Source organism: Haliotis asinina, chromosome 5, assembly GCF_037392515.1.
Source record: "Haliotis asinina isolate JCU_RB_2024 chromosome 5, JCU_Hal_asi_v2, whole genome shotgun sequence".
Taxonomy (NCBI): domain Eukaryota; kingdom Metazoa; phylum Mollusca; class Gastropoda; order Lepetellida; family Haliotidae; genus Haliotis; species Haliotis asinina.
Genome location: NC_090284.1, coordinates 6,430,419 through 6,456,789, shown reverse-complemented (window position 1 = coordinate 6,456,789; position 26,371 = coordinate 6,430,419). Strand labels below are relative to the sequence as shown.

The 26,371-nt window shown below is 38.5% G+C and overlaps 2 protein-coding genes across 3 annotated transcripts in view; one reads left to right on the top strand and one right to left on the bottom strand.

The window, feature by feature from the left end:
- LOC137283473 (cAMP-dependent protein kinase regulatory subunit) overlaps window positions 1-26,371 on the top strand; it is a 162,281-nt gene that overhangs the window by 15,654 nt on the left and 120,256 nt on the right. The window contains exon 1 of one of the 2 annotated variants that reach the window (XM_067814988.1): window positions 23,959-25,000. The exons of the other annotated variant lie outside the window; for it this stretch is intronic. Coding sequence (XP_067671089.1) covers window positions 24,668-25,000 — 333 coding nt within the window. The 5' untranslated portion in view covers window positions 23,959-24,667. Of the gene's footprint in view, window positions 1-23,958; window positions 25,001-26,371 lie in introns of those variants that run through there. 2 annotated transcript variants of the gene reach the window in all.
- Window positions 1-26,371, bottom strand: part of LOC137283469 (leukocyte receptor cluster member 8 homolog) — a 135,492-nt gene that overhangs the window by 36,792 nt on the left and 72,329 nt on the right. The gene's annotated exons all lie outside the window — the stretch shown is intronic.

Genomic DNA, 26,371 nt, shown 5'->3' with positions numbered 1-26,371 from the left:
TGGTGCCTTTTGCTATCTACAGGTTTTTGGGATTTATTATTTTCTCCGTTTCCATGGAAATGTTTCTGATATAGTCTCAAAAGTGAGAGGTGTTTCGTTTCCGGAACACATCTCAAAAACTTTGTAATGTTTGTCAGCAAAATTTGTTAGACGTGTGTTGGAGATCCCAAAGTGGTGCCTTTTGCTATTTACAGATTTTTGTGATTTATCATTTTTCCAGTTTTAATGGAAACGATTCTGACTTAGTCAAAATGGAGGGATGGGCTTTGTTTCTGCAGCACAACTCGAAAACTATTCAATATCTAACAGTGAAACTTGGCAGATGTTTGAAGCAGACCACAAAGTGGTGCCTTTTGCTATTTACATGTTTTTGTCATTTCTTAGTTTCTCGGTTTCCATGGAAACGATTCTGACTTTATCTCAAAAGTGAGAGGTGTGTTTCGTTTCCGGAGCACATCTCAAAAAGTTCTTAATATCTGTCAGCAAAACTTTGTAGATATATGTGTCAGATGCCCAAAGTGATGCCTTTTGCTATTTACAGCATTTTGTGATGTATGATTTTCCCAGTTTCAGTGGAAACGATTCTGACTTACACTCGAAACTTACTCAATATCTTATACCAGAACTTGGCAGATATTTGAAGCAGACCACAAAGTGGTGCCTTTTGCTATTTACAATGTTTTGGCATTTTTATTTTTCCTAGTTTCCATGGAAACAATTCTGACTTAGTCTCAAAATGGAGGGATACTCTTCGTTTCCGGAGCACAACTCGAAAACCATTTGATATCTTTCAACAGATCTTGGCAGATATATGAGATGGATCTTGAAGTGGTAACTTTTGCTGTTTACAGATATATGACATTTATAATTTTCATGACTTCCATGGAAACGATTCAAACGTAATTTAAGAAAACATCAAGTAACTGTCAGATGATTTGTCCTTTCAAATATGTGGGAGCCAGGGGGGATATGTCATCTTTTGATGACTCTTGTTTAATCTTTGTAGATCTATTACAGATGAGAATCCTTGAAATAACCTTCATCCAAGTGCTTGGAAATGATGACTTGGCTATATTTCTTTTTTGTTTACAATATGGCGTGCTGGACAGAAAGGTACCTGGTTGCTCATGGTCGCGATCTAGTTAACATAGTTCCTCACTACAAACTTCCTGGCACAGTATTTTCATTTCTATAAACAATATTATGATCCAGTGTTAGTAGGAAAAATAAAGGGTCTTTTAAGGACTTGTCCTTTTAAATTTTAATGTACAACCCGTGAAGGTCCAGGTTAGAATACTGATCTTCCTTTACCCATGTTTATCGTGAGAAGCGACTTATGGGATTGGGTGGTTAGGCTAGCAGACTTGGTTGACACATGTCATCAGTTCCCAGTTGCCCAGATCGATTCTCATGCTGCTGATCACTGGATTGTCTAGTCCAGATTCTATTGTTCATATACTGACACCATATAGCTGGAATATTACAGCGTATAACTTAACTGTCTCTCCCACCCCATTTATTGTTCAACTTCAATTCCATTTATATTGTTTTCTGATTAGCTGCCTGGTTGGGTTGTTGACTGGTTAACTCAACAGACAAGAAGAGTGTTTTAATTACCAGATGTTGCACTTATTGTGCCCCTCCGCAACAGCATATGGGGGACTATGTATTCAGCAGCGTCTGTCTGTCCGTACATACATATGTCCCGTTTCTTGTTAACGCAATATCATGAACACTTGAACTGTTGTACCCATTGTCTTCAAATTTGGTGACAGCCTACATTGGTTGATTACGCAGACACCAGTCGACTTGGGTGACGTTGTCCTTATTTCCAAGGTCACCACAACTCTTTGACCACTCTTCAAACTCTTCAAACTCTTCAAACTCTATCAAGGCGTTCAAACTCTATCATTGTACCCAATGTCTTCAAATTAGTGACAGCCTACATTTGGGGGATTATGCAGACACCTCTGGATTTGGGTGACCTTTATCTTATTTTCAATATGACCACAACACTTTGTCCACTTTTCAAATTTATGTTAACGCAATTTTCCATAATACATTGCAAAAAATGTCCTCAATTTTGTTGACAGTCTACATTGGATGATTATAAAGACACCAGTCACTTCACGCATCTTGTGTGCAAGCAAAAAGTAAAGAGTAGTGATTATGTTATAAATATTTCATTCTTCTCTAGTGGTGGGGAACATTGCCATGTTAGTAGCAAACACTTGTTGTAATTGTATTAGGCAGTATGAAAAACAAGCATCATACCTGAGCATGGAATATTGGTGATCTATGTTTAGGAAGGCTCTTTCCTTCTTGATGTTGGTCTTTATATTGATCCCACTGTTTGTAATGGGCAGCCCAAGGTCACGTCAGGACATCGTACATAGAGAATGAGCCTCTTACATCAGTGTACATTAGTGTTGGCTGTCTTAGTGTGTTTACATTGCTGTTTTGCAGCTGAGTCTGGGGTGGCTCAAATTTACCTCTATTTCTGCCTTATACTTCAAGATTGCCTCATACTTGAAGATTGTCCCTACACAACATAAAACATCTCAGACTGAAGGTTTTTGTTTCTTGTGGAGAACAAAGGCTATATGTTTGGTTTTTCAGTTTTTACTAGGATTTAAAGCAGTACTGTTATGTAATTTTCCTCCAGCCCCTATCAACATTGTTACCGTGTAAGATACTGGACTGATGCAGATATTTGAACATGAGCTTATTTTTCACCAAGCTGAGTTTCACAGGCTTAACTTCTCATTGGTCCTTGCCCTACCTCCAGCTGCTTATCGGTCCTTGCCGAACATACAGCTTCTTATTTGTCCTTGTCCTACTTCCAGCTTCCTTCGTATCAGTCCTTGCCCTACCTCCGGCTTCTTATCAGTCCTTGTCCAACCTCCAGCTTCTTATCAGTCCTTGTTCTACCTCCAGCTTCTTATCTTTCCTTGTCCTACCTCCAGTTCCTTATCAGTCCTTGCCCTACCTGCAGCTCCTTATCAGTTCTTGCCCTACCTGCAGCTCCTTATCCATCCTTATCCTACCTCCAGCTCCTTATCAGTCTTTGTCCTACCTCCAGCTCCTTATCAGTCCTTGTCCTACTTAAAACTCCTTATCAGTCTTTGTCCTACCACCAGCTCCATATCAGTCCTTGTCCTACCTAAAACTCCTTATCAGCCTTTGTTCTTCCTCCAGCTTCTCATTATTAGTTTTCCCATGTGGAATTACCTAGGTGAGAAGCGATAACTTGGATCCAATGCAGTGCATTTCAATATGGTTTAATGGCTGTGTCATGGAAGTTTTACAAACTATGAACTGAAGGTCATTAAATGTAACAGTTATGGTTCAAAAATGTTAGCCCCTTAATCACATCTGCAAATACAGCTATCATGTAATATGCAGGGGAGGCAACTTCACCCTATTTGCCCAGGGAGTATATATAGTATTCCCAGAAATTATTGAGAATCATGTTGCGTCATGTAACTCATTACGTTTATTAACTTCTGGCGTTTTACTTACATAAACATGTTAAAACATCATCCTTTATACAGTCTCAGTCTTGTTTTAGTACTTTGTTAGACCTCCTCGCTCAGCCATGCATGCCTGAATACGCCTAGGCACACCACCCATCAAAGTTTGTAGGTAATCGTGTGACAGGGTATCCCAATATTGGACCACCTCAGCCTTCATATCTTCAATATTTCTCAGTCCCTTTTGGTTTATTCTGTCCTTCATGACTCCCCACACATTCTCAATTGGGTTTAGGTTAGGGCTGTAACTGGGCCATTTTCGCCCGACAACCACTGTTTTGTGTACCGCGCAGTGTGTTTTGGGTCATTATCATGCTGGAAAATCAAATCATCTTCATACAATGTTTGTGCTGTCGGAAGAAGGTGACCATTTAGAATGTCAACGCATCTTTCTTTTGTCAAGTTTCCCGTGAAAACACACAATGGCGTCATTCCGCGAGCCGATATGCCACCCCACATGTGAAACTTCGGGCTATGTTTTGGTCGCTGGTAGATAGGTTTGACAGTATCTTTGGTCCAAATTTTCACACAATTAGGGAAAAGCCAAACAGAACTTTCATCCGAAAAGAAAACATTATCCCAATCTTTCTTTCTGCTTGGGAGAAAATTGCAGATAGTATTTTGACTAAATTGTCAGTCAAAAAGAAACTATACGTTTAATATCCACCACCATATCCATCAGTCCGTCCATCTGTCACTGTTTCATTGGGGGCAAATTTTCTTGAATTATATTTGTATTGGAGAACTGAAATTTTACACACTGATGTAACTGGTCACAATACAAAATGACTTTGTATGTTCTGATATAATCTATTACTGGGTTATGGCTCTGTGGCCATCAGCTTAATGCATGTTGTGTGAAATGATTACAGGGTTCTTCAAGAAATAGTTAGAGAACACAATTTTCACACACTGATGCTACTGGTCTGATAGAAAATGTGTCAGAAAACTGGCATTGTGAAACATTTTTTGCACTGAGTTATGCCCTTTTCTATCTTGTTTAAGTACATGAAAAGGGGACATTTTTTCTCTCGAGACTGCTTGCATGTCAGTTTGCTTGCTTATCAAATTTATTTTTCAGATTTTCTTCCCTTCCTACTTGTTTTTCTTTCATGCAAATATAACTTCTTTGAGACTGAGGACACGTAGTATCAGAACTCACTGAAGTAACTTGAAGTTATTGAAGTCATGGTTAAAACACTGGTGCTATAAATATTTTTCTTTTTCAAGAAAAGGGACCTTTTGTGTTTGTTTTTTAAAAATAATCTCTTTATGACATAAGGTAACATTTGTGCCAGTGACCCCTCTTTTCATGTGTTTTGATGTTAACATTTACATCCATATCAGTGTTAACATTCATGATCCATATTTTACATAATTGTAATGTGCCCCTTTGGCCCCTGATAGTGATATGACTGTATTCTGTGATATGGTTAAACCATGATGTTGCTATTATATCCTTTGATGTATGCCATAATGATTTAAACATGTTCTGAATCAATTGGAGAGAATCACAAAGATAGGTATAAAAATATCTGCAACCTGTGCAAGTGATGGTTTCAGAGAAGATTCTCATGTAGTCCAACTGAGTTTTTCTCTTTAAAACATTTTGAATTAGCTGCCTGCAGAGAATTGTTTGTACACATGATATTTTGTGCCTCTTGATCTTGTCTACAGAGGCAAAGTTGGCAGTGAAAATATCTTTAACGATGATGCAGGTCTGACATCAAATGTAAACTGGCGGAATGTTAATTCTGCGAAGAACTTGCTTGAAGGATGTGGAAGATGGCTCACGTTTGTTATCCCCTTCCTAATTAGATATCTTCTGATGGAGCCTGTTCCGTAAATGATATCAAACCTTTCAAGGCAAGGATCAATACCTCTGAAGAATCAAGTCATCTTCATGGTGAAAAAATATACCCAAAGTGTAGGGGCTTCCCTCTCACTTAAAACAGTGGCCATTACAATCAGCTGATTTATATTATGAAACTGCACTAGGCATGGATATGTATGAGCTGGGCAATTGGCAAGATCACTCTCATCTAATGAAGGACTTCTCTTGCCAATTCCAAGTTTGTGAAATCAGATCGCATGGCTGTATTTCTATGGATTGAAAGAGCCTGGTCAATAAGCCATTTCTGCATGGTCACATTACCCTGTTCGTGGTGGAGGAACACATGGTTTGATGGTGAACTCTTGTATTTATCTCTCATTGTATCTAGACAGCCTGGTTATTAGGCAGTATCCAGTTTGGGCTGTACATGTTGTATGGCGTAACGACAGCAAGAATTAGCCAATTATCAACTACTCTTTCTTCAGCAAAGGTTGCCTACCAGATCAATTTGTAGCGTGTTTTACTGGCCGATCACTCTGGTGAGTATCTACAATGCTGTTCCTACATTAGGGCTCCATGTAGTGTCTCCTTTCACTGACACTTTTAGCATTTTGTTTGCTAATGGTTATCTTGTGTAATTGATGCATTTCTTTCTTTGTTAAAGTTTCATGTGTACTCATGACTGTGACACTTTGAAAACAATACAAGTTAATCTCGGTGAAACTTCTGTATTCATGTGTTACACCATTAATCCTTGCTGACTCTGCGTCCAACGTGTCTAAATGTCACTGAAGGACCAAGTCGCAGGGTAATTGCTCTATGTGTTCAAAGTAGCTATATACTGTTACTTACTGATTTCTTTGAGGAGAATTTATCATCTCTGGTATTTCATGACCATCAGTTCTTTCCCTAAAGTTGGAGGAGCAAAAATATATTTACTTGTAAGTCTTGTTCATATAGGTTTTCGAAAGTCTAACTTTAGATCAGAGTGATTGGTATGATTGAGAGGTTAAGTTTATAAAAGCACCACTTTGAACAGTATGTTCATTCTACATGTGAGTTGGATTTTGAGACAATCTGAACCTGGTTTATCTAAAAAAATGCAGATGTTATCATGATGATGAGATCCTGCCTATAATTAGCACATGAGGGGATGATGCTTATAATTATTTGTTGATGATGAAGATGATAAATGGAATAAGTATGTTGGTAGTTGGAAACATTTGCTCAGACACAGTACACTGCAACTTGATTCTGTAATAACCCAGAATAGCCCTAGATCAGCAGATCAGTGTTTGTGCAGATGGTACATTAAACACACTGTTTGAGAACTGTGTTGATGGAAGGAGACTGTACAGCCATCATCACTGTACATGAGACTAGACAGTCCACCACAGAATCAGGAGAACCTACCTAATGCCTGACCACATGGTGCTTGAAGATGCTGCTAAATAAACACAGCAGTGCTTACAGTGTTCATTGCTGACATCATCATACTGTAGAACGGGTGTGATCCCCCACATGACTACTTACAGTAGATAAGCTAAGTCAATTCTTGGGTTACCACAACTAAAGGTAAACAAATCCATTGCTGATGCTCCTATGGTGGGGTAACTGAATAATTAAACTTTAAAGCATTTGTGGGTTTGATTCTCCACATAAATCCAATGCGGGAGTTCATTTCTTGTGTCTCCTGCCTTCATATTGCTGGGATATTGCTAAAAGCAGTTTAACACTAAACTCACTCACTCACTGTTGATGCTGGTATGGAATATTACAAAACTTTTCCAGTCTTCTGTGACCTGAACTGTTAGTCCAAAGCCAAGGATTGTAAAATTCCCTGTGATCTAGAAAGTTCAAACTATCAACTAACGATCATGCTGAGAGGTATCCCTGAGAGGTGGTTATGTTATTAGTGAACAGTAATTGAGTTAATAACCATTAGGTCTTGTATGTGTGAAGCAAAACCCTGTCAGGTTGTCAGAATTAAGAATTCCTCTATTTTCCATTATCTAAGTCTAACAACGTTTATCATGTTATCCATTATCTCGGTTAATATAACCTGATAATGACGCCAGAAGGTAACTGCATTATTATTTAAAAGAAGTCTGTAATGCAATAACAAGTGAATGACCCTTCTGATTGGTCTTTTTATTACTGATATGAAGATCCACTAATATGATTGGTCTCTGCATGATCCAATCTCATAAGTTCACACTTTGCAAAATGCTTCTGTTAGACAGTAGGTTGGTTTGGGTTTAGGTCTCTACCTATTTTGAGGTCACAAATAAACATCGTGAAGTCATAGAAATATTTTGAGATGTATTGAATACTCCCAGACTCCCAGTCAAGGTTATCTTGGATAACATTAAGAATGGCAGAAAAATAATATGCTCTCCCCTGTATGGCAGTACAATGATACAATGAAAATAGAATGGCAAATATGGCATTTTATTTCATATTGGATTCTTGGGGTGTGAATACTCTATCAGTCTGTTTTTGGTGCACGATTTCACTTCAATGTTGTCTCATCTAGTGATAACATATTGATCAGAGAAACAGACAGTAGTTGTGTCTTTTTTTTCTGGAGTTACAACAATTCAGGACAAGCAAAATTGCAATTATTTAGTCCAATTGCGTTAAAAGGATAATGAATTATCAATGTCTGAAAAATGTCAGTTGTTAAGTTCAGATGTTTGTGGCTAATGCTGAAATAATTACCACAACTTCAGTCAGATGTCCACATGGTGATTGTGCCGTTGAGGTATTTGTGGTGTATCTAATGATGGCACAGTGGTAGGGCTGGACAAGGATTTCCTGACTGTTTCCAGTCCTAAAGGTTTCTTGGATTTGTATAGCTGAACAGTACTGTGAATATTTATCCCCTATAATTAACACAGTGGTTGGTTTCCTATGTGTGAAAGCCGGCATACTCACATGTGCGCATGGAGCTGATGATGTTATGACAGTCCTTCTGTGGGCAGTATGGTGAGTCCGATCAATAGTTTATTTGTAAGTCTGTAGTTATGTCATCGAGACAAGTAGTATGTCGGACAGTTGGCGTAGTTTCTCTCTGTTGTAAAAACATTGATGAAGCTGACTGCAGAAAGCCATTTAGCCATTGAGGGTTTAGTTGATGCTTGCAAAAAGGTGGTGAATCAATGGTCACAGATTTGGTGCAATTGTCTCTTGTCATTGGTTGTCATTTTGTTATGCTTAAACATGACATTTGTATAATTTGTTAAGCTCTTTTATGGTGCTGTGATATTGATGGAATGATGTTGAAAGAGGGGTAAACAGTAATCACTCGCTTGAATGGCGCAACAGTTACACAATAATCATTTGTGACTGCTAACATCACAGAGAGTGTCTGTCTTCATTTATGTAAAGTGCCATACTTGAGACTGAGAGAGACTCCAACTGGGTGTATAACAAAAAGATATATTTGTTGACATTTTGATGCTTGACCCCAAAAGCACCAGGCTGACAGTGTATTGATGTCTGGAAGGGGATGTTCACAGTCCAGTGCTTCATGTTGACAGCAATGACATGCAAAGGGTAATACTGAAAGGAGTGTAAAACTGACAAGAACATGGTGTTAAGAAGGTGCGGTATCAGTTTGTCAGTTTTCAGGCTAATTTCAGGGAGACTTGGTTCTTCTGTGGCTGTTTTGATCTTTGTTGCATAGTTCCCTCAGGCATCATCCTGCATTCACTAATTCTCACAAGCTTGACAATATTAGTTAGCAAAAGTGTATTCTCACAATAATTGCTGTTGTTGTGTCAACTGCATTGCAGGTGATACAGGATGCTATGTGAACTGCTTGATTTTACTTTGGGGATATTGCTTTTCCAACAACCAGTACAACATCCACACTAATATTAATAATGACAGTCATTTCACAGGTATTAATTTCTCGGGACGTCAACGTGTTGCCGTCAACATTTGAAATTAAGGTATGTGCTGGAGAGTGAGCTAGGCTCCTTCTGCTGAGGACCGAGAGTGAGCTAGGCTCCTTCTGCTGAGGACCATGAGCTAAGCTCCTTGTGCTCCTTTGCGGGGCTCTTTATGCTGGGGACCATGTACTGGATACTTTTTGTGGGGCTCTTTGTGTTGGGGACCATGTGTTACCTTCCATGTGCTGGGACCATGAGCTAGGCTCCATCTGCTGGGGTCCATGAACCAGGCTTCTTGTACTGAAGACCATTCAGCTAAGCTCCTTGCACTGTGGACCATGTGCTAGGCACCTTGTACTGTGGCCCATGTGCCAGGCACCTTGTGTTGGGGACCATATGCTAGGTTGGGGACTGTGAGCTAGGCTTATTGTACTGGAGACCATGAGCTAGGCTCCTTGTGCATGGCTCCTTGGGGTATGCTGATATAGCATTTGAATTGTTATCAGTCTCAAATATTCAACATAGGTACTTTCTTGGAGCTCGACAGGATGCTACACTATATGGGATGGGTTAATCAGTCTAACATAAGATGTCTTAAGATGTGTTGTCTGGAGAAAACCATGAATAAGCTTCTCTGACAAAGTACTGATTCCCCTGATGCTTGTCAAAAAATCAAGCACAAGGTGGAACATATAGATGAGATAATTACACCATTTGTTTGTTTGACCTAGTTCTGTCAAACTTCAGACCAAGCAGCACACAGTGATCTTTGTGTCCAAGGCAACCATGTGATATTATGGCATAATATGCATACACTCAGGAGAATGTTTTCTACTTGATCTTCTCCCTATCGAAGTGAATCCCTTCCTATTTATATTGCAAGTAATTGTTGAGGTCTGTGTCTGCAACATGGAGCAATAACAGGCGCAACTCCCTTCCTAGTGCAACATATGTCATATTTGGGATTTCACTTTCTTAGTAAAGTACAAATTCTAGTACTTTTTTCGTTTGAGTCCCATCCGGGATTCGAACCCGCACCCTCAGAGTCAGGCACCTAATCGCCAGCACACAAAGTCAGCTGCCTAGCCCGCTCAGCCACCGCGACTTCTACTAAGAAAGTGAAATCCCAAATATGACATATGTTGCATTTGACCACTTTCTAAATGGCATCGTGTAATCATCCCTTCCTAGTGTCACCTGAAGATCCAGGTGAAAACTGGTCTTCAGTAACCCATGCTTGTCACAAGAGGCACCTAACGTGATTGGAAGGTCAGGCTCTCTGACTTGGTTGACACATGTCATCAGTTCTGATCGGGGCAGATCGATGCTATTGATCACTGTGATTGTCTGGTCCAGACTTGATTATTTACAGACCACTGGCTACAGCTAGAATATTGCTGAGTATGGTGGGAAACAATATACCAATTGCACTTCCCAGTGTTTCCAAGCTATGAACCTTCTCAATGGTCTCATCCAGTGATGAATCTGCCCAGAGAGAGGAATGTGGTAGGCTTGACCTGGTTGTGCATCATGCAGACAAAATTAAAATATGCTACTTGTTGTTACCCTGCTTCTGGCATCAAGTCAAATCAAGAATTAGTCAGTTTTAGAGTCAGTATTATGTCTGAGTTGGGTATCCATGCCAACAGCTTCAGGGGGATGTAGCACTATGAAACTGGCATTGTTCCAGACAAATTGTCCTGCTCATACACATACACATCACTGTAAGAGTGCTGTACCTGTTCTCTTGAATGGGACATTAAACCCCATTTGTCTCACCTCCAGGGGCGTGAGTATCCCTTTAATACACAGACATGCTACAACTGAATGAAGCTAGCTCCACTAATTGAAAACACAGGTAGTGAGATTGACTTAGGGAGAGCAAATTTGTTTTGCTGTGTTACAAATTGAATTAGCACATTATTGGTGTTGCAAAAATGGAGGATGATTGGGACATCTGGACCGTCTGCATAATAGCCATTCAGAGTCAGATGGAAGCTGGATCAATGGAGGAGGCTTGGTGAAATGCAAGAATATCACACCAACTGCTAAGTATGGAAGCCGATAATTCAGCTGATGCTGACATTTCCTAAATTATTGCCAACGAACGATAATTTTTGAAGATGTGTCTGTATTGTTCTTACGTAGCAGTTATGCCTGCTTCAGCAAGATGGTAAAAAAGGTGCGGTTCTCTGGAGTAAATTTGACTCCAGGACACCATGGCAGTATTCTTTTTACTTTTCTGGAAAGGACCTTTAACAGCTTAGCTTTTTATGCTGCTTTCAGTTCAGCTGATACTTATCTAAAATGTGTCACTTTATAAAATAAGATTTCCTTTTGAATTTCTTATCATAAGAACCATAGCAAGCTGCAGGCTGTCATGTTGAAGTTTATCTTAATTATGTAAACAGTGACACCTTTCCCCACCCCTGGTGATAACGTATAATGAATTATGGTCATGAATCCAGAAAGTGACACATCTTAGTGAAGTCAAGAAGACCTTCAACATCTGCAGCGTGTCACAAGTTAGAAGATTATTGATAGACGAGATCCGAAGAGTCTGTTGGTGAAGCTTTAAGTGTACCACAGACTATTTCACAGGTTTCACCTGTAGATCGCAGGTCTCCATCAGCATTGCCTGGTTGTTTGACAAAATGTGACATTGCTTTCACTGTGTGATGAATGTAACATTACATATCCCTCAGTCCTGACTCAATTGAATTAAGTTTGAATGTAGTGGAAGAATTTATTGGTATTTCCATGTTGTATAATTGCATGATATCAACTGCTGGATTCCATGATTGCTAGCACCTGGTTGACAATTAGGTGTATATCTTGTTTTACATGGAAAGCAAGGATGGGAGACATTGTGCAGTTTTTTATCATCGTGTGATCTATCAAGATTGCTGCAAACACTGTCAACAAAATGGTAAAAGTTTGAATGTTTTTCATTTGTCAGTGAACTTTGATGGATTCGGAAAATAAGATGATATAGTTGAGAAAACCCACATGAACATTGTTATGCATTATGTTAATACTGTGCCTTGACTTGTTTTAGGTTTCATAATTTTGTACCTAATTTGACCACCCAAATCCACTCTGTTATAAGGGTAACATGGTTTTTCAACAAAGGGGGGCAGTTGAAAAGACTGAGGGCTTTTGCGGTGATAATGCCCAGAAAAAGAGTATTAACTGTTATTGTAGCTAAAATGGAAAGAAATTTTTATAAAATTAACCAAACAATGGTTTTTGTTTTGAACCATTTACTGCAACCAACAAACGAAGGAGGCCCTAGTTGAAAGCATGGACAGGCTGTTGTCTCAGGAAATAGGTCATGGTTGAAGTCATCCACAGACTGAGGTGTTCTCAAAAGACGAATCATGGTTGAAAAACATTTACAGGCTTTTTTTTGAGGAAATAGGTCATGGGTGAAGCCACTGACCGTGTTGACATGGTATTGTTTCAGAATTAGCACATAGTAACACGTCACCCGTATCCACCCTTTAATTTCATTCTTGTCAAGTCATATCACAATATTCCACATCTGATAACAATGAGTTTTTAACGTGTTTCTTTAGTTGTATCTTAGATGAACGTTTTCCTCAATGTTAAAACTTAGAGGGGATACTGACAGAAGTCTTTGCCAGAAAATAGGTTGTGTTAAAACCATAGTCAGGCTATTGTTTTAGAAAATAGATCATGATTGAAGCATTGAGAGGTTGTTTCAGAAAATATGTCATGTTTGAGTCCCTTGTTAAAGAGTTGTGACAACAATTTTGTGCTATACAGCTAGGTCATGGGGACCTGCAAGAGCCTTTTGAATGATAAGAAGTGACCTTTGTAAGAAGCTGCACTTATGTCTGTGAAGTGTTCAAGATTTATTTGTTTGTTCTCGATTTATGAATGTTTTATAGGTTTATTGCCATGTTTTAGGTACTTGAAATATTTGCTGAATCTGAAATTGTTTTTGGTTATCTTTTCGTATTTGAAAGGATCCTCTTGTTTTCTGTGAACATATTCATGTTAATTTGTTTGTTTTTCAAAGGTACTTGTTAATTTGTATTTAATTTACAGTATTTTGTAGAATTTGGAAGTCTTGTCAAAGTTCACTGAATACAATTTGTTTCTTTTTCAAACCCATGGCCCTGTTTCAATCTAACAATAAAATTGTGTGGACTGATTCTCAGCCTGTCAATCACAGGAATGTTTGACTGGTGCATTGAACAACACAAGTCATTGACAGCATTACAAGGCATATTTTTAAGGCACTAAAATGAAAATTATTCACAGGTATTGGACTTTTCTCATGCATGCATTTCAAAGCGTAAGTTGATGATGTAAAAGCAGTGATGATAGAAAAACTTACACTCACAATAGGTTTTCTGTTGAAATCAACCTGAAGGCCAGTGTACCTTGAGAGCAAAATGTTGGATATTTGCAGCCTTGATTTTATGATTTTATGGTGCTTCAGTCAACCAGCGAAACATTACAGTGCTCTCTTTCTCTATCACATTTCATTCATGTTTGTCCTCTCGATTCACTAAAAAACAAGATTTCATGGGATGTGAGAAGTATATCTTTTCCTTTTGTTTGCTTACATAACTTGCTAAAAGAAAATTCATGTAGATGTGTTTGATTGAATTTATATCTTAACCTCAATATCCAATAGAAAATACTTTTGTCTAAACACCTGGTTGTTGGCTTAAGTTCTGCAACAGCTGTAAGCACTGGGTGTAATCCTAATGAACAGGGAAATAATATACTGAGCTGATGTTATTTTGGGTGGGTGAAGCAAACACTTTGGAAAAACTGTACACAGATGTATACAAGGAAGAATTCAAAGATTTGAGATTCTTTTAAACAGTGTATTATACACTTATTATACTTTGCTATGTTTTTTGATAGACTTTGTTCAGCATTCAGGAAAATGTTTTACGAATATTGGATTTGTAATCAGTAAAGTTGTCTCTTATTGGTTTAGAGTTGTCTCCCTTTAGTTAACTATAAAATACACACTTCTCTCTGGTGCTGTAAAATCACTCCTTCTGGCCATGAAGTTTTACTTTGTTGATTTTGATTATGTTGATGCAAGAACAGAATTACAGTACTTTGGGTTTTTTTTCTACACATGTTGGATGTCAAAAGTCTTCTGATAGCATTTTATGTTTGGTTTTGGAAGGTTTGAATTTCAAATGATTTGGCTTCAATAGATCAACGTTTTTGGTCTTTCACTGTACTCTTACAATGAATTGTTGTTCATAATATCACTGGCTTGTCTAGTCAAGATTTGATTTTTTACGAGTGATGGAAATAATTGCTGGAGTATTGCCGAGTGTAACATAACAAATAGTATGCTGCCACTAGTTAGTTTGTGTTGGCCCAGTGAAGGTCCCGGGGTAGAATAGGCCTTCAGCAACCCATGCTTGCCGTAAAAGGTGACCGTGCTTGTAGTAAGACGCAACTAATGGGATCGGGTGGTCAGGCTCGCTGACTTGGTTGACACATGTCATCAGTTCCCAGTTGCGTAGATCGATGCTCATGTTGTTGATCACTGAATTTGCGAGTCCAGACTTGATTATTTACAAACCGCTGCCATATAAGCTGGAATATTGCTGAGTGCGGCGTAAAACTAAACTCGCTCACTCACTCACTCACTCACTCACTCACTCACTCACTCACTCACTAGTTTGTGGTGCCATACGCTGACAAGAAGTCAAGATCCCTGCTTTTAGAATCTCATTTTTCAAAACTGACAGCAAATATGTTCAAATTGAAAACCCAGTCTGCATTGAAACCAATAAGAGTGGTGGTTCTGACATAGCTAATCCTGTTCTCAGCTGTCTCATGTATCCACTTAATATCCTTCAGGATAATGGATTTAAGGTTTACTAGATCACATTTATGCACAGAGTAATGGTATTTCATATGTCTCTTCTCTTTTATAGATTATTAAATCTCTATTTTTTAAAGTCATGATAACACAATTTCCAATCAAGACCTTATCCAATCATTAGTCATTACCTTTGGAAACTAGGAACAGGAGTATTTGTAGGGGTGAAATTGATTGCTTAAACTGGAAATGTAAAGTTCAGTTCCAAGTGGTATAGAGGCACCAGTGACCATTCATCAGGAAGTGGTTGTAGTAATGATATCACTAATGATATCAACACCCCAGAAGATCGGGATTAGAACTGGTCCTCACTAACCCATGCTTGTCTTACGGGATTGGATGGTACAGCTCGCTGACTTGGTTTGATGCATGGCATCGTATCCCAGTTGTGTGGGTTGATGCTTATGCTGTTGTTCCATGGATTTACAGACTGCTGGCATATAGCTGGAATAGTGCTTCAACAGCAGACCTACAAACGAATGCATCAGTCAAAGCTTTAGATACAGGGTATTGATGGTGAGATGGAAGTGACAGATCTGTCACGACTCTCTCCCCCATCCTTCTTTCTTTTCCTCTTCCTCTTCTTATCTGTGAAATATGTTCATTTCAGAGACTAGTTATTTGTCTAAACCTGGCTTTAAATACCAACCTCACTTTATGATAATAGTGAATGTTAATATTTCTTTAAAAAACTTCACAACTTATCTTTTTGAATAGGCAATGTTTACCTTTGGAATTTCTTTGAAGCCGAGGAGAAAAATTTTGTTTCTTCTTTGTCAGTTCATGGTTGCTATAGAAACGAATGACTTTGGTTTAACAAACACTATCTTTATGTTGTGGAATATTGACATTTTTAAAGTTTCTTAGGAACATATGTTGAAAAGTATATTTTTTACAAAAAAACAACTAGCTGCAAGGCACTCTAATGTTACTGAAAGTGGCGTGCATATTGTTTATGTTGTTGCTAGGTTATGGGGATTTGCAAATACTATGGCGACATACTTCATGCTCACCTTAATGGCCTCAGGGAGAAATTCAAAATTAGCATGTAGTCGAAGTTTGAAGTTGTGTTGGTTTTCCAGATCAAAATTACTGTTCTTTTCTTGTTCATAGGTCTCATGTCAATGTTGGATGAAATGTTTACCAATACTCAGGCATGTTTAGGAAAACACAGTAATAAATCAACAGTTTTTTATTACATTGCATTGTTCCTTCCAAGAAAGACACTTATCACGGTGTGTCTGAATTTAATGCTTTATAGATGAGCAAATCGATAACTGAATCGAATACTCAACGTGACATTATCCTTCCAAACTGGCAAGTATGATTTGCCCTTCCCGTTATCACTGGAATATATGTCAGACAGGAGGCCTTAACTATAATTTTTATGTTAAAGGGTTTTCTCCTGAAACAAATATAATGTGCATCTAATCTTGGAAACATGCCTTTCCTCTCAAACAATCAATTTATATGAAAATGGAAGAAACTATGGCCTGTCAATTCAATAATTTTTTAGGAAGTTTGAATGAATACATTTTTTGTTGTAATATTGTTGTTGACGAAGCATCACATGCAGTTTGAAGATTGTCATCAGAGTGGAGGATGGTGTCTGTGTTATTACACATAGGGAATTATTGTGTTTATTGTTATGCAACTGGAAGGCTGCGAAATTGGCAGTCAATTACATGTTCTTAGGTTTCATGTCAGTGGAATTGTTTCAATTCAATTTTATAAAGTGACAATGCAGATTTGCTAGATTCAATTACATGTCTAATTCTTATAGAATAAATTAGATATTGGAGATAATTGAACAGTACCCAGCTTATGTGGGTCGATGTGTAAGAATTTTCCTTAAAAACCTTGACATATTTGTTTGCTGAAAATTTTAGTGAGATGAGCTAAGTCAACCTATTGTCCTGTCATGGATGATGCTAACTTCATGCTTATTTCATCAACAGAGTGACAGACCTGGCACTTATTACAGGCCTGGTGCTTTTGCACTTGATTACTGTAATTGTTCATGAGCTGCTTTACCTCTGGCGCTTATTAGCGCTGCAGCATTCCATAGGGGAAATACGGTACATTGGCGTCACTTATCAGTCATTCCAAACACAAGAACTAAAAGTCAAACTATACATCAGCAAGGCCAAAATTGACATTACCCTTTCAACTGTGCCCTTTGGGAATTAGAGAGGAATACTGCTGTCATTTTGGACACATTCTGATTAATAGATCAATTCACCAATTAAAGTTTTATTCATATGATGGATTCTGTAACCAGATTAGTTTTGTCTTTGTCTCCATGGAGATCCTGCATGTTCAGCTGTTTATAAAAGTGAGCTGCCCTCTCAGAAACCCAGATTTTGCTTGATGTCAATTAATCTCCAATTAGTATGATTGCGGAGACACTCAATCATTGTTCTCAGACATATTGGACACATTTTAAAATCTGATTGAGAGCAGGTTATTCCTGACCAGTTCAAAATCATCTTTCCTTTCTAAATATTGACGCTTGCTGCACAGCACAGAGTTAAGACTTTATCTTATTTGATTTTCTGGACGGATCCAAAGAGCTTGATTCCGTGAGAGGTGCCACCATTGTGTAGGATGCAAGGACTTGACGCCTTGCATGATGCCGCCATGGAAATGATTTGATTTAGGGCAGGGCTGACTTCTGATAGATGCATAAATGGCTTGTAGATTGCATTACTGGGTCAATTTACCATTGTGTTTGTGGAGATATTGCAGAGAGACATGTATGGCTTAGTCATTTATACATGATGGAATAATACTGCAAGAAGCCTTGGTTGTCAGGTGACTTTGTCTAGACTTTGAACATCACTGGTGATTCTTGTTATTTTAACAAGAGCGTTTTTTGTCAGGAATAAATACTGGAATCAGGGACCTTACAGACTTGTTTCATCTGCGGCAGTTTATCACAATATTTCGAAATTACATAAAAATGTCTGCACTTCATGGTGTTTTAGCAGATATGCCTATGTGTTCTGCAAATATTAAAAGAACATAATCCCTGTTATGTTATACTCTGAGGAAAGAGGAAACTGTTAATGATGATATTCGTATGAATTTCACCATGTCAGCGTCTTTAAGTATAATCCTCATTCATCCCCCTTACATGAATGACTGGTGCTGCCACGTGGAGCTGTAAGTGGATGCCACAGGTGAGTAGTTATGTGGCCTTACAGCCACCTGCATAAACTAACTTCTCTTGGTTCCTTCAACAACTTCGGTGAGGAATCAGAAACCCCCTCATTAACTGCCGCTGTGTACCACATGATCTACTGCTTTCTGTCTTTTGAAAGCATTATGAGGTTATGCCATGTTACATGTCTTTGAACATATTTCGACATTTCATAGACACCAAGCTGATTCACAGTACTATAGTATTCCAAGTCATAGAGTAAAGAGATTTGTCTTTCAGTGGAATGTGGCTGGATTTAAAAATACTTGATTTTCTTATGCTCTGGTTAGATAGACACAATGTCAGATAGATCTGAGCACACACATTGTCAGGTAGATCTGAGCACACACATTGTCATGTAGATCTGAGCACACACATTGTCAGATAGATCTGAGCACACACATTGTCAGGTAGATCTGGACGCACACATATTGTCAGGTAGATCTGGACAATCACAAAGTCAGATGTGGGCACCAGAAATTTAAATAAATGTGCACACACAATCAGATCATATAGCTGTTGTTTCACAATAGCTGTTGGAATATGATCTTTATTTGGTAGGATATATTTATGAAGCTGTATTTTCTTCAAGTTTTAATATCCACTAATGACTATTGTGTCTGCATGGTCAGTAATTGGAAGAGGCAACATTTGCGCAAATGTTAAGTATACCCATGAGAAATGAATCACTTCGGTTCATTTAGATTGGACATTTCATCATTAGTGACTAACTGAAGCAAAATATCTGATGTATATATTGCTGATATCATAGAGATGGAATTTTAGATCACACACTTGTGGCACTGGTTTGAGAATTGGTTTTTGGAGAAGTGTAACTTAAGTGTCAAAGATGGTTGTGTGCAAGAGTGAATCTTTTAAACATACTACACTTTCATACATATGGTACCAGGTACCCAAAGTGTAAATACAGGAGGTATAAAATAATCTTCAGTGAATTTATTTGGTGAAATCATAATAGAGCAAACCCTTTCTGTCTGGAGTGAATAGCAATGATATGTCCGTGTTAGATTTGAAAGTGTTTACTTACTCAAAAAGTGGTGTTCAGAATACTGGGGTTTTGTTAAGGTTTTTCTGTTAGTGTAATATGTGGACCCTTATTAGTGTTGAATGTTCAGCTGTTCTTAGTTTGATTCACACTGCTGTAGTAGTAGCAGTGTTTATCACACTACAGTGACAATTCTCTATAAAAGTGTTAATATGGAAAATTTGCCATCAAAATTTATGTGACATCTGGATTATACTTATTTATTTAGTAGTGTCTTTATTTGTGCAGTTCGATGGAACACTTGATCTTTTCCATCTGACTCCATGTATCCCAATTGTTCAAATTGATGCTCATGCTGTTGTTCACTGGATTGCCTGGTCCTGACTCAATAATTCAAAAACTTCTGCCACTAATGGCTGGGATATTACTGAGTTTGGCATTAAACACAAACCAACCAATGATATTGCCACATTACAGTCTTGAGATGCTTTAACTTGTTTTGAGTAGTGTTTATTGTGTTGCATCACAGCTTCTGCGTCAGGATAATGTGTCATGATCACATTAGGTATGATACAAAGTCATAATACCCAGGGCTGGCTGGGAATGGTATTAGTGATCAGCAGACAGTGAACAGATTTACTTTACCACTTATGCATTGTCTGGTACATTTTGTGATACAGGTTTTATACCATGGCAAGTTATTCCATGTGTGTCAGGCTCCATAATCTTGTTTAGCCTGTAATGTAAACTGCCTTGGTACATGTTAGTGAAATGAAGCATGTGATTAAATCGGATCTGTAACTAAATAGATTGTGACAGATTTGTTGAGACCACGTCCTTGGTCAGTCAACAGTGAATGAACTTTAATCATATTTTTGCAAGTACTGATTATATAAGCCTGTGCTATTAGCAAACGTGTTATAAAGTTGCGTAACAGTGATGGGCTGCTACATCTGACATCTGACAAGAGACAGGGATTGTGAGTGAGTATTGTTTTATGCCACGTTCAATAAATCTGTAATTCTTTGTTATGGTAACTTCTGGTTTGTTGATGTGTGTCAGGCTTTCTGGTGTATAACAGCTATTGTCCATTGGGGGTTGATATCCCACAATTAGCCAAGTGACACATTGTACCACCTAATCCCCATTAGCTCCTACAGCAAGCATGCCAACAATTGGGACTTATTCTACCTCAGAATGCACTGGGGAATGGAAATGAGGATAACGTGTGAAAAAGAAGATGAAGAGAAAATGTTGAAATCCTGAGTTAAGTTTTCAGTAAATAACAGACATCCCCACTATTTGTTTCAGTAGAATCTTACACTGTGAGTCAATGTATGAGAAGACTCATCCAGTATCAATATGCTTAACATCAGAATCAATATGCCTGCACACCAGAAAATACACTAATATGCTATTGTTTATTCTGTGTAGGTACTGCTTCTATTATGCATGTTGTCCTAGAGTGTATTCAGGTAGTACGTTATTTTACCATGTTTACAGCTGTGGCCAAATCTTTAGAATTTCTTTGACAAGGTACACATCAGGGATAGTACTTGCCTAGCAACCATCCATGTTCTGTTCAAGGGAACAAAGCATTAGTCATCATTAGAAGTGATGTATGTTGGTGGTCAAGATAAATTATCTTGTTTAGTAGCATTTTAAGTATGTTCATTATACTGAAATGTCAGCAGTTAACAATGTTAATCAGTTTGAATAAGGAGCAGTTTTCTCCTCAAACCTGTATGCTGCATGAGAGCCCTACACACAATGAATATTCTAAGTTCTTCTCCAGGGGAATAGCATGTGTGCTTGTGTTATGAAGTAGTATTATTCTTCAGTTGCCAATTGTTTTCAGTGGTTAAGAACTTCTTTGTGAGTCAGTGAAGTCAAAGTCAAAAGCTGCGGCTGAAGTCAAAGCTGCGGTGCAGTTGCATTTTGATGTCATGCATGGAACATGTTGTTAGTGGTTTGAACCTTTGTTTGTCCTCAGTTTGTACGTATGGCAATGCTCATGGTTTTCACCAACATGCTAAATGTCTGAGTTGACCACAGATCCATCCATGTTAAGCTGATGATCCATTATCACTGTTATGTAAATACTGCTCAAGCCCACATTTAAGTAAAAACTCATTCTCCCACTCAAATACAGGCAAGTGTCTTTACTCCGACATCGTCAGTTGCACATCAAATTGTCACATTAACGAGGATGTCAGACTAAATAAGTGAGACTAGTTACATTTATTCAATTTGTTACCAAGAAAAGCGTCGGAGAAGATGATTGTCAGATAAATGGAGGTCGGATTAATGAGATTTGACTGTACTCTATATGTATATGAACAAAACATAATTTTAATATCCCAGTTTTGTTCTGAAATATTACTGTTATATTTTGACGTTCATTCTTTTAATTTCATGTGAAAATAGGTGGTGGGTTAGTACAGTAGTTGAAGCCATTCATTAGAATAGGACATGTTCAGTTCTCCATAAAGCTGGTTTAGTCAAATCCAGTCCATGTGTGGCAGTTGTAATATGTCAGTAATATTGCTAAAAGCAGCATGAAGCTGGTTTAGTCACATCCAGTCCATGTGTGCCAGTTGTAGTATGTCAGTAATATTGCTAAAAGCAGCATAAAGCTTGTTTAGTCACATCCAGTCCATGTGTGCCAGTTGTAATATGTCAGTAATATTGCTAAAAGCAGCATGAAGCTGGTTTAGTCACATCCAGTCCATGTGTGCCAGTTGTAATATGTCAGTAATATTGCTAAAAGCAGCATGAAGCTGGTTTAGTCACATCCAGTCCATGTGTGCCAGTTGTAATATGTCAGTAATATTGCTAAAAGCAGCATGAAGCTGGTTTAGTCACATCCAGTCCATGTGTGCCAGTTGTAGTATGTCAGTAATATTGCTAAAAGCAGCATGAAGCTGGTTTAGTCACATCCAGTCCATGTGTGCCAGTTGTAATATGTCAGTAATATTGCTAAAAGCAGCATGAAGCTGGTTTAGTCACATCCAGTCCATGTGTGCCAGTTGTAATATGTCAGTAATATTGCTAAAAGCAGCATGAAGCTTGTCTATGATGTCTCGTACTGATTGTAGTTTTACAGGTATTTTGATAGATATGCTATGATTCACATATAGATGAATGTCTTAAGGGTTCACCGAGATTCATGTTCTTAACAAAAATTCAAAACAATGAAATATATGCTAAGATTTGTTCTAGACATATCAAGTATCATTGCAACACTGCTTTGAGTCTTCATACTTTTGTGTCATACTTGTCCAATTGAAGACCATGTGATTTAAAAAATCGCCCAGGATTGTAAGATAAAAAACATTCTTCCACAATATGATATTTAACAAAAATGCAAATCTTCATATGCCTTTATTCTCCATCATTTGGCATTACATTGTTTGGCTGTGGTATGTGTCATTCTCTATTTGTGTGAACTATCAGCCTTGGCAAGAGAATGGGATTTGGTGCTTCTAACCATCAGGGAATAGACAGATGGATGTTGCAGTTTATGAGGTTTCTCTGTGTGACGAAGTGGACCATTAGCAACTGTCAGTTATACAGTTATTGCATTTAACTTTTATTATCGAGATAATTGCAAAACATCAATAGCTCATCTCTCCTGGGTGATACGATCATTTCACTTTGAACAGCTCAGCAGTTTGGGCCCCTGGGCCTTTTAGAAGAACTTGCTGCTTGTCTCTCTGTATACACTGTTGGGTAATATGTACTGTAAAACCTCTCTCTGTGACAATTTGTCTTGTATACTGTGGATTACTGTTATCATGATCATATTCTGACTGTACTGAATGATGTGTAAGCAAGTTGGAGCTGAAGGTGAAATTTGGAAATATGGAAAAAGAAAGAAAAACCGACATACAAGTTGTAGCTGGAGCTTATAACATAAAAGTTTAAAACACTTAGTTCTTAGGAAAATGTAATTACAAGGCTTGGATCATCAGGCCGAGCAACCTCATCAACTTATGTTCCTCTGAAGAAAGCCGCAAAGCTTCATGATTGTGTGTCTCGTTCTAAAGCATGATTGTCAGCAATTCATTATCCATTGTCTAGAGGGAGTTGCTGTCTGTTGATTGCGACCTATTATCAACATATTTAATTTTGTTAATCCATTTATGTATGTGGCATGACTTTTTGTCTGGGAACTGCCTGTAATACATGGGGAACATTGATTGGTTTGTTACATGCTGAGATCATGGTTTGATAGGTGAGAAAGGTATTACACTTTTGAAAGGCTTAACTGAACAAAGAGTGCTCTTATTTTGTGCAAAATCCCGGAACTATATTCATTACACAGGGTTTGAAGTTGTGAGCCAGTCAACGATTACCTCTATAAAATAGTTTATTCAGATTATAGCTGGACTAAGCCATTTGAACATTCAGACCAACGTTCTTTTAGTTCAAGTTTGCTGAGGCAATAAATGTCTTATTTGTTACATCCTAATATTCTCAGTGCCATGCAGTAACAGTGCAACACTTACTCATCAAAACTGTCTGAATACCTCAGCCAAATGCCCACAGTTAATAATTGCAAATTTTAGATTTGATTGGCTGTAATGATTACCAGAGTAGTACAAGATATGATGAATCACACTACCTCCCCCCAGTGATGTTCAACAGCTTGTAGCAGTGTTGTCATCGCTCGGTGTGACCTGCCTACACTGGAGTCGCTGAGGCATGAGACAGTGTTGTCAACTCCTCATCCAATATACTGCGAAACTTTCTGTCTCACTCTCATCGTGCTCGCTGTAGGCTGCTTGTGATGGTGGAGGACTGGAAAGTGAGGCGAGATTGACAATGATACTGTGCCCTCAGTATGAATGAACCTACCTCAACAAGCTGATCCAGTCGAATTTAATTGCATGTGATTCACGTTAACATCCAAATCTGCAACTTGACGGGTAGCTATTGATTTCTGTGGACTCCAGCCTGTTATTGCTGCACCGAGTTGTGTTCCTTACTTGGATAACCACGGTCATATTTGTGAGAGTCGGAGAGACCGCCCGCTTCATTAATTATTCAGGCCATTACCTTATCGCGGACTCCAGTTTTCCTCTGGTCTGCCAGCACTGTCCCCAGCGTGGTCCAGTTGGACAATACTCTCTCTTGTCATAGCCCCAGTGAACAGTTGGATTTCATAGCAGACATCGACATGTGGATAACACTCAATATTGAGATATAGTTTGGGATGTACTGTTCTGTAGCTAGTTAGTGTATGTGTTTGTGTGTTTTTGTGCATTCCTAGGAGGGATTTATCCTATCTTCCAAACTGTGCAATGGGTAACAAATTACGTAAGCTGAAGAATGAGTTGGTGGGAGGGGATGATACAGAAGCAGACGGCAACAACTTAGGGCCGAGTTCGGAGACCCCTGCTGCCCCATCTGCTCCCTCAGTGACAACTGGAACAGTGGAGGATAAAATTAAAGCTCCTGAAAGTGCTACCTCTAAGACTTCAACTGTTGTTAAACCTGTTGAAACATCCGTAGGAAAACCTGCACCAACTACAACAGAAACTTCAACTCCCACCCCTGCACCAACTCAAACTGTTAATGAAACTACCGAGAGCCAAGAACATGTGCAGGCTAAAATATCAGCCCAGGATCCTAAGGTATTTTCTTTTAACACTTTTTTACTTTCTGACACATGTATTAGGTTGGGGAGAAATATTATTGAGAGGTGGGTCAGTTGAGGTTTCCATTGCCAGCTTTGTAGGGCTCAACCACTTTAGTTAAGGATTGGCCTTCAGCTGATAAGGTCAGTACTTGTAGGGGGAGGATAGAGGATGTTGGAGTGAGAACTGCACACATCTGCTTTGCTCACCTGCGAGGGGGGAACTGTGAACATATTCAATTGTGGCTTCCACACAATCCCCTTACTTGGCCCATAGGCTTACCGAAGACTCTCTCTGTTGTCAAAACCATGCCATCTGCAGACTTAGTAAATATTGTGGTATTAGCTTGGGGGCGCCCTCTCTTTTGATTTAGGACAGAAAGGCATGTCTGTAGTTAGAGGAGTATCTGAATGACAGATGTGGAGAATATGTGGCCTCGGACATGGTTATACTAGCAGGGACTCCATCCCACAGGCTTCAAGCGTATGGTAGGTACAGCATGAATACAACTACTTTCACCTGCAGTATAGAGCAGCTCACATCTTTACATAATGTTGAATGCTTTCTCCCTTTGACTGTTTTGATATTTGATATCAGTGTGCCTGATTCGTCCAGCACAGTGTACAGCCAGCCAATGTATTTCGTGTCGAGGTCAGGTCAATATGCATGCTATTTCATTGATCTGAGGGTTTGCAGCAGGTGAATCCAGGCTCCAGTTAAATATTGTTCACCGACACAGATGATATATCATAACATCAAAACTAACATGTTTACCTGCCGACCTTGGTTCACAATGTCAAGGTGAAACAGTAACCCCCTGGTCATGCTTGATTTGACCTGTGAATGATGGGAAGGGGGGGATGGTTTGTAATGTACTGTCATTTGTCATGGATGAGTTATGACAGTTTATTTTGTCAGGATTGTGTAGCTGTTGCTTGGGTATCGTTTTGTCAGATGCCTGTGAGACAATATCTTTTGTTCTGTCCATGGTTGGATGATTTTAATGTAGTACTGCTTGTGACAGGATGTGATATTTTTCTGAAAATTCATTTAACTTTCATACAAACGAGTCCATTATCTGTCAAGAGCATCAAAAAAGAGAAATGGGTGCATTTTATGTAATAGATCATTTTCCAAAATTACAAAATGTGAGAGAAAAAAAGAAAGATTTACTAAAAGTGTCTGTATACAGAGTGATAAGGACAAAAGCATTTGTAGTTGTTATCGTTAGTAATGCTTTAAGTCAACTTGATTTCAATGCTTTTAAGTCGGGCATGAGATTGTCACATTTTTTGTCTGGCCATAGACACAAAAATCTACACTTTTGAATTCATTGCAGTGCCTCCATGAATTATAGATTGTTGCTCA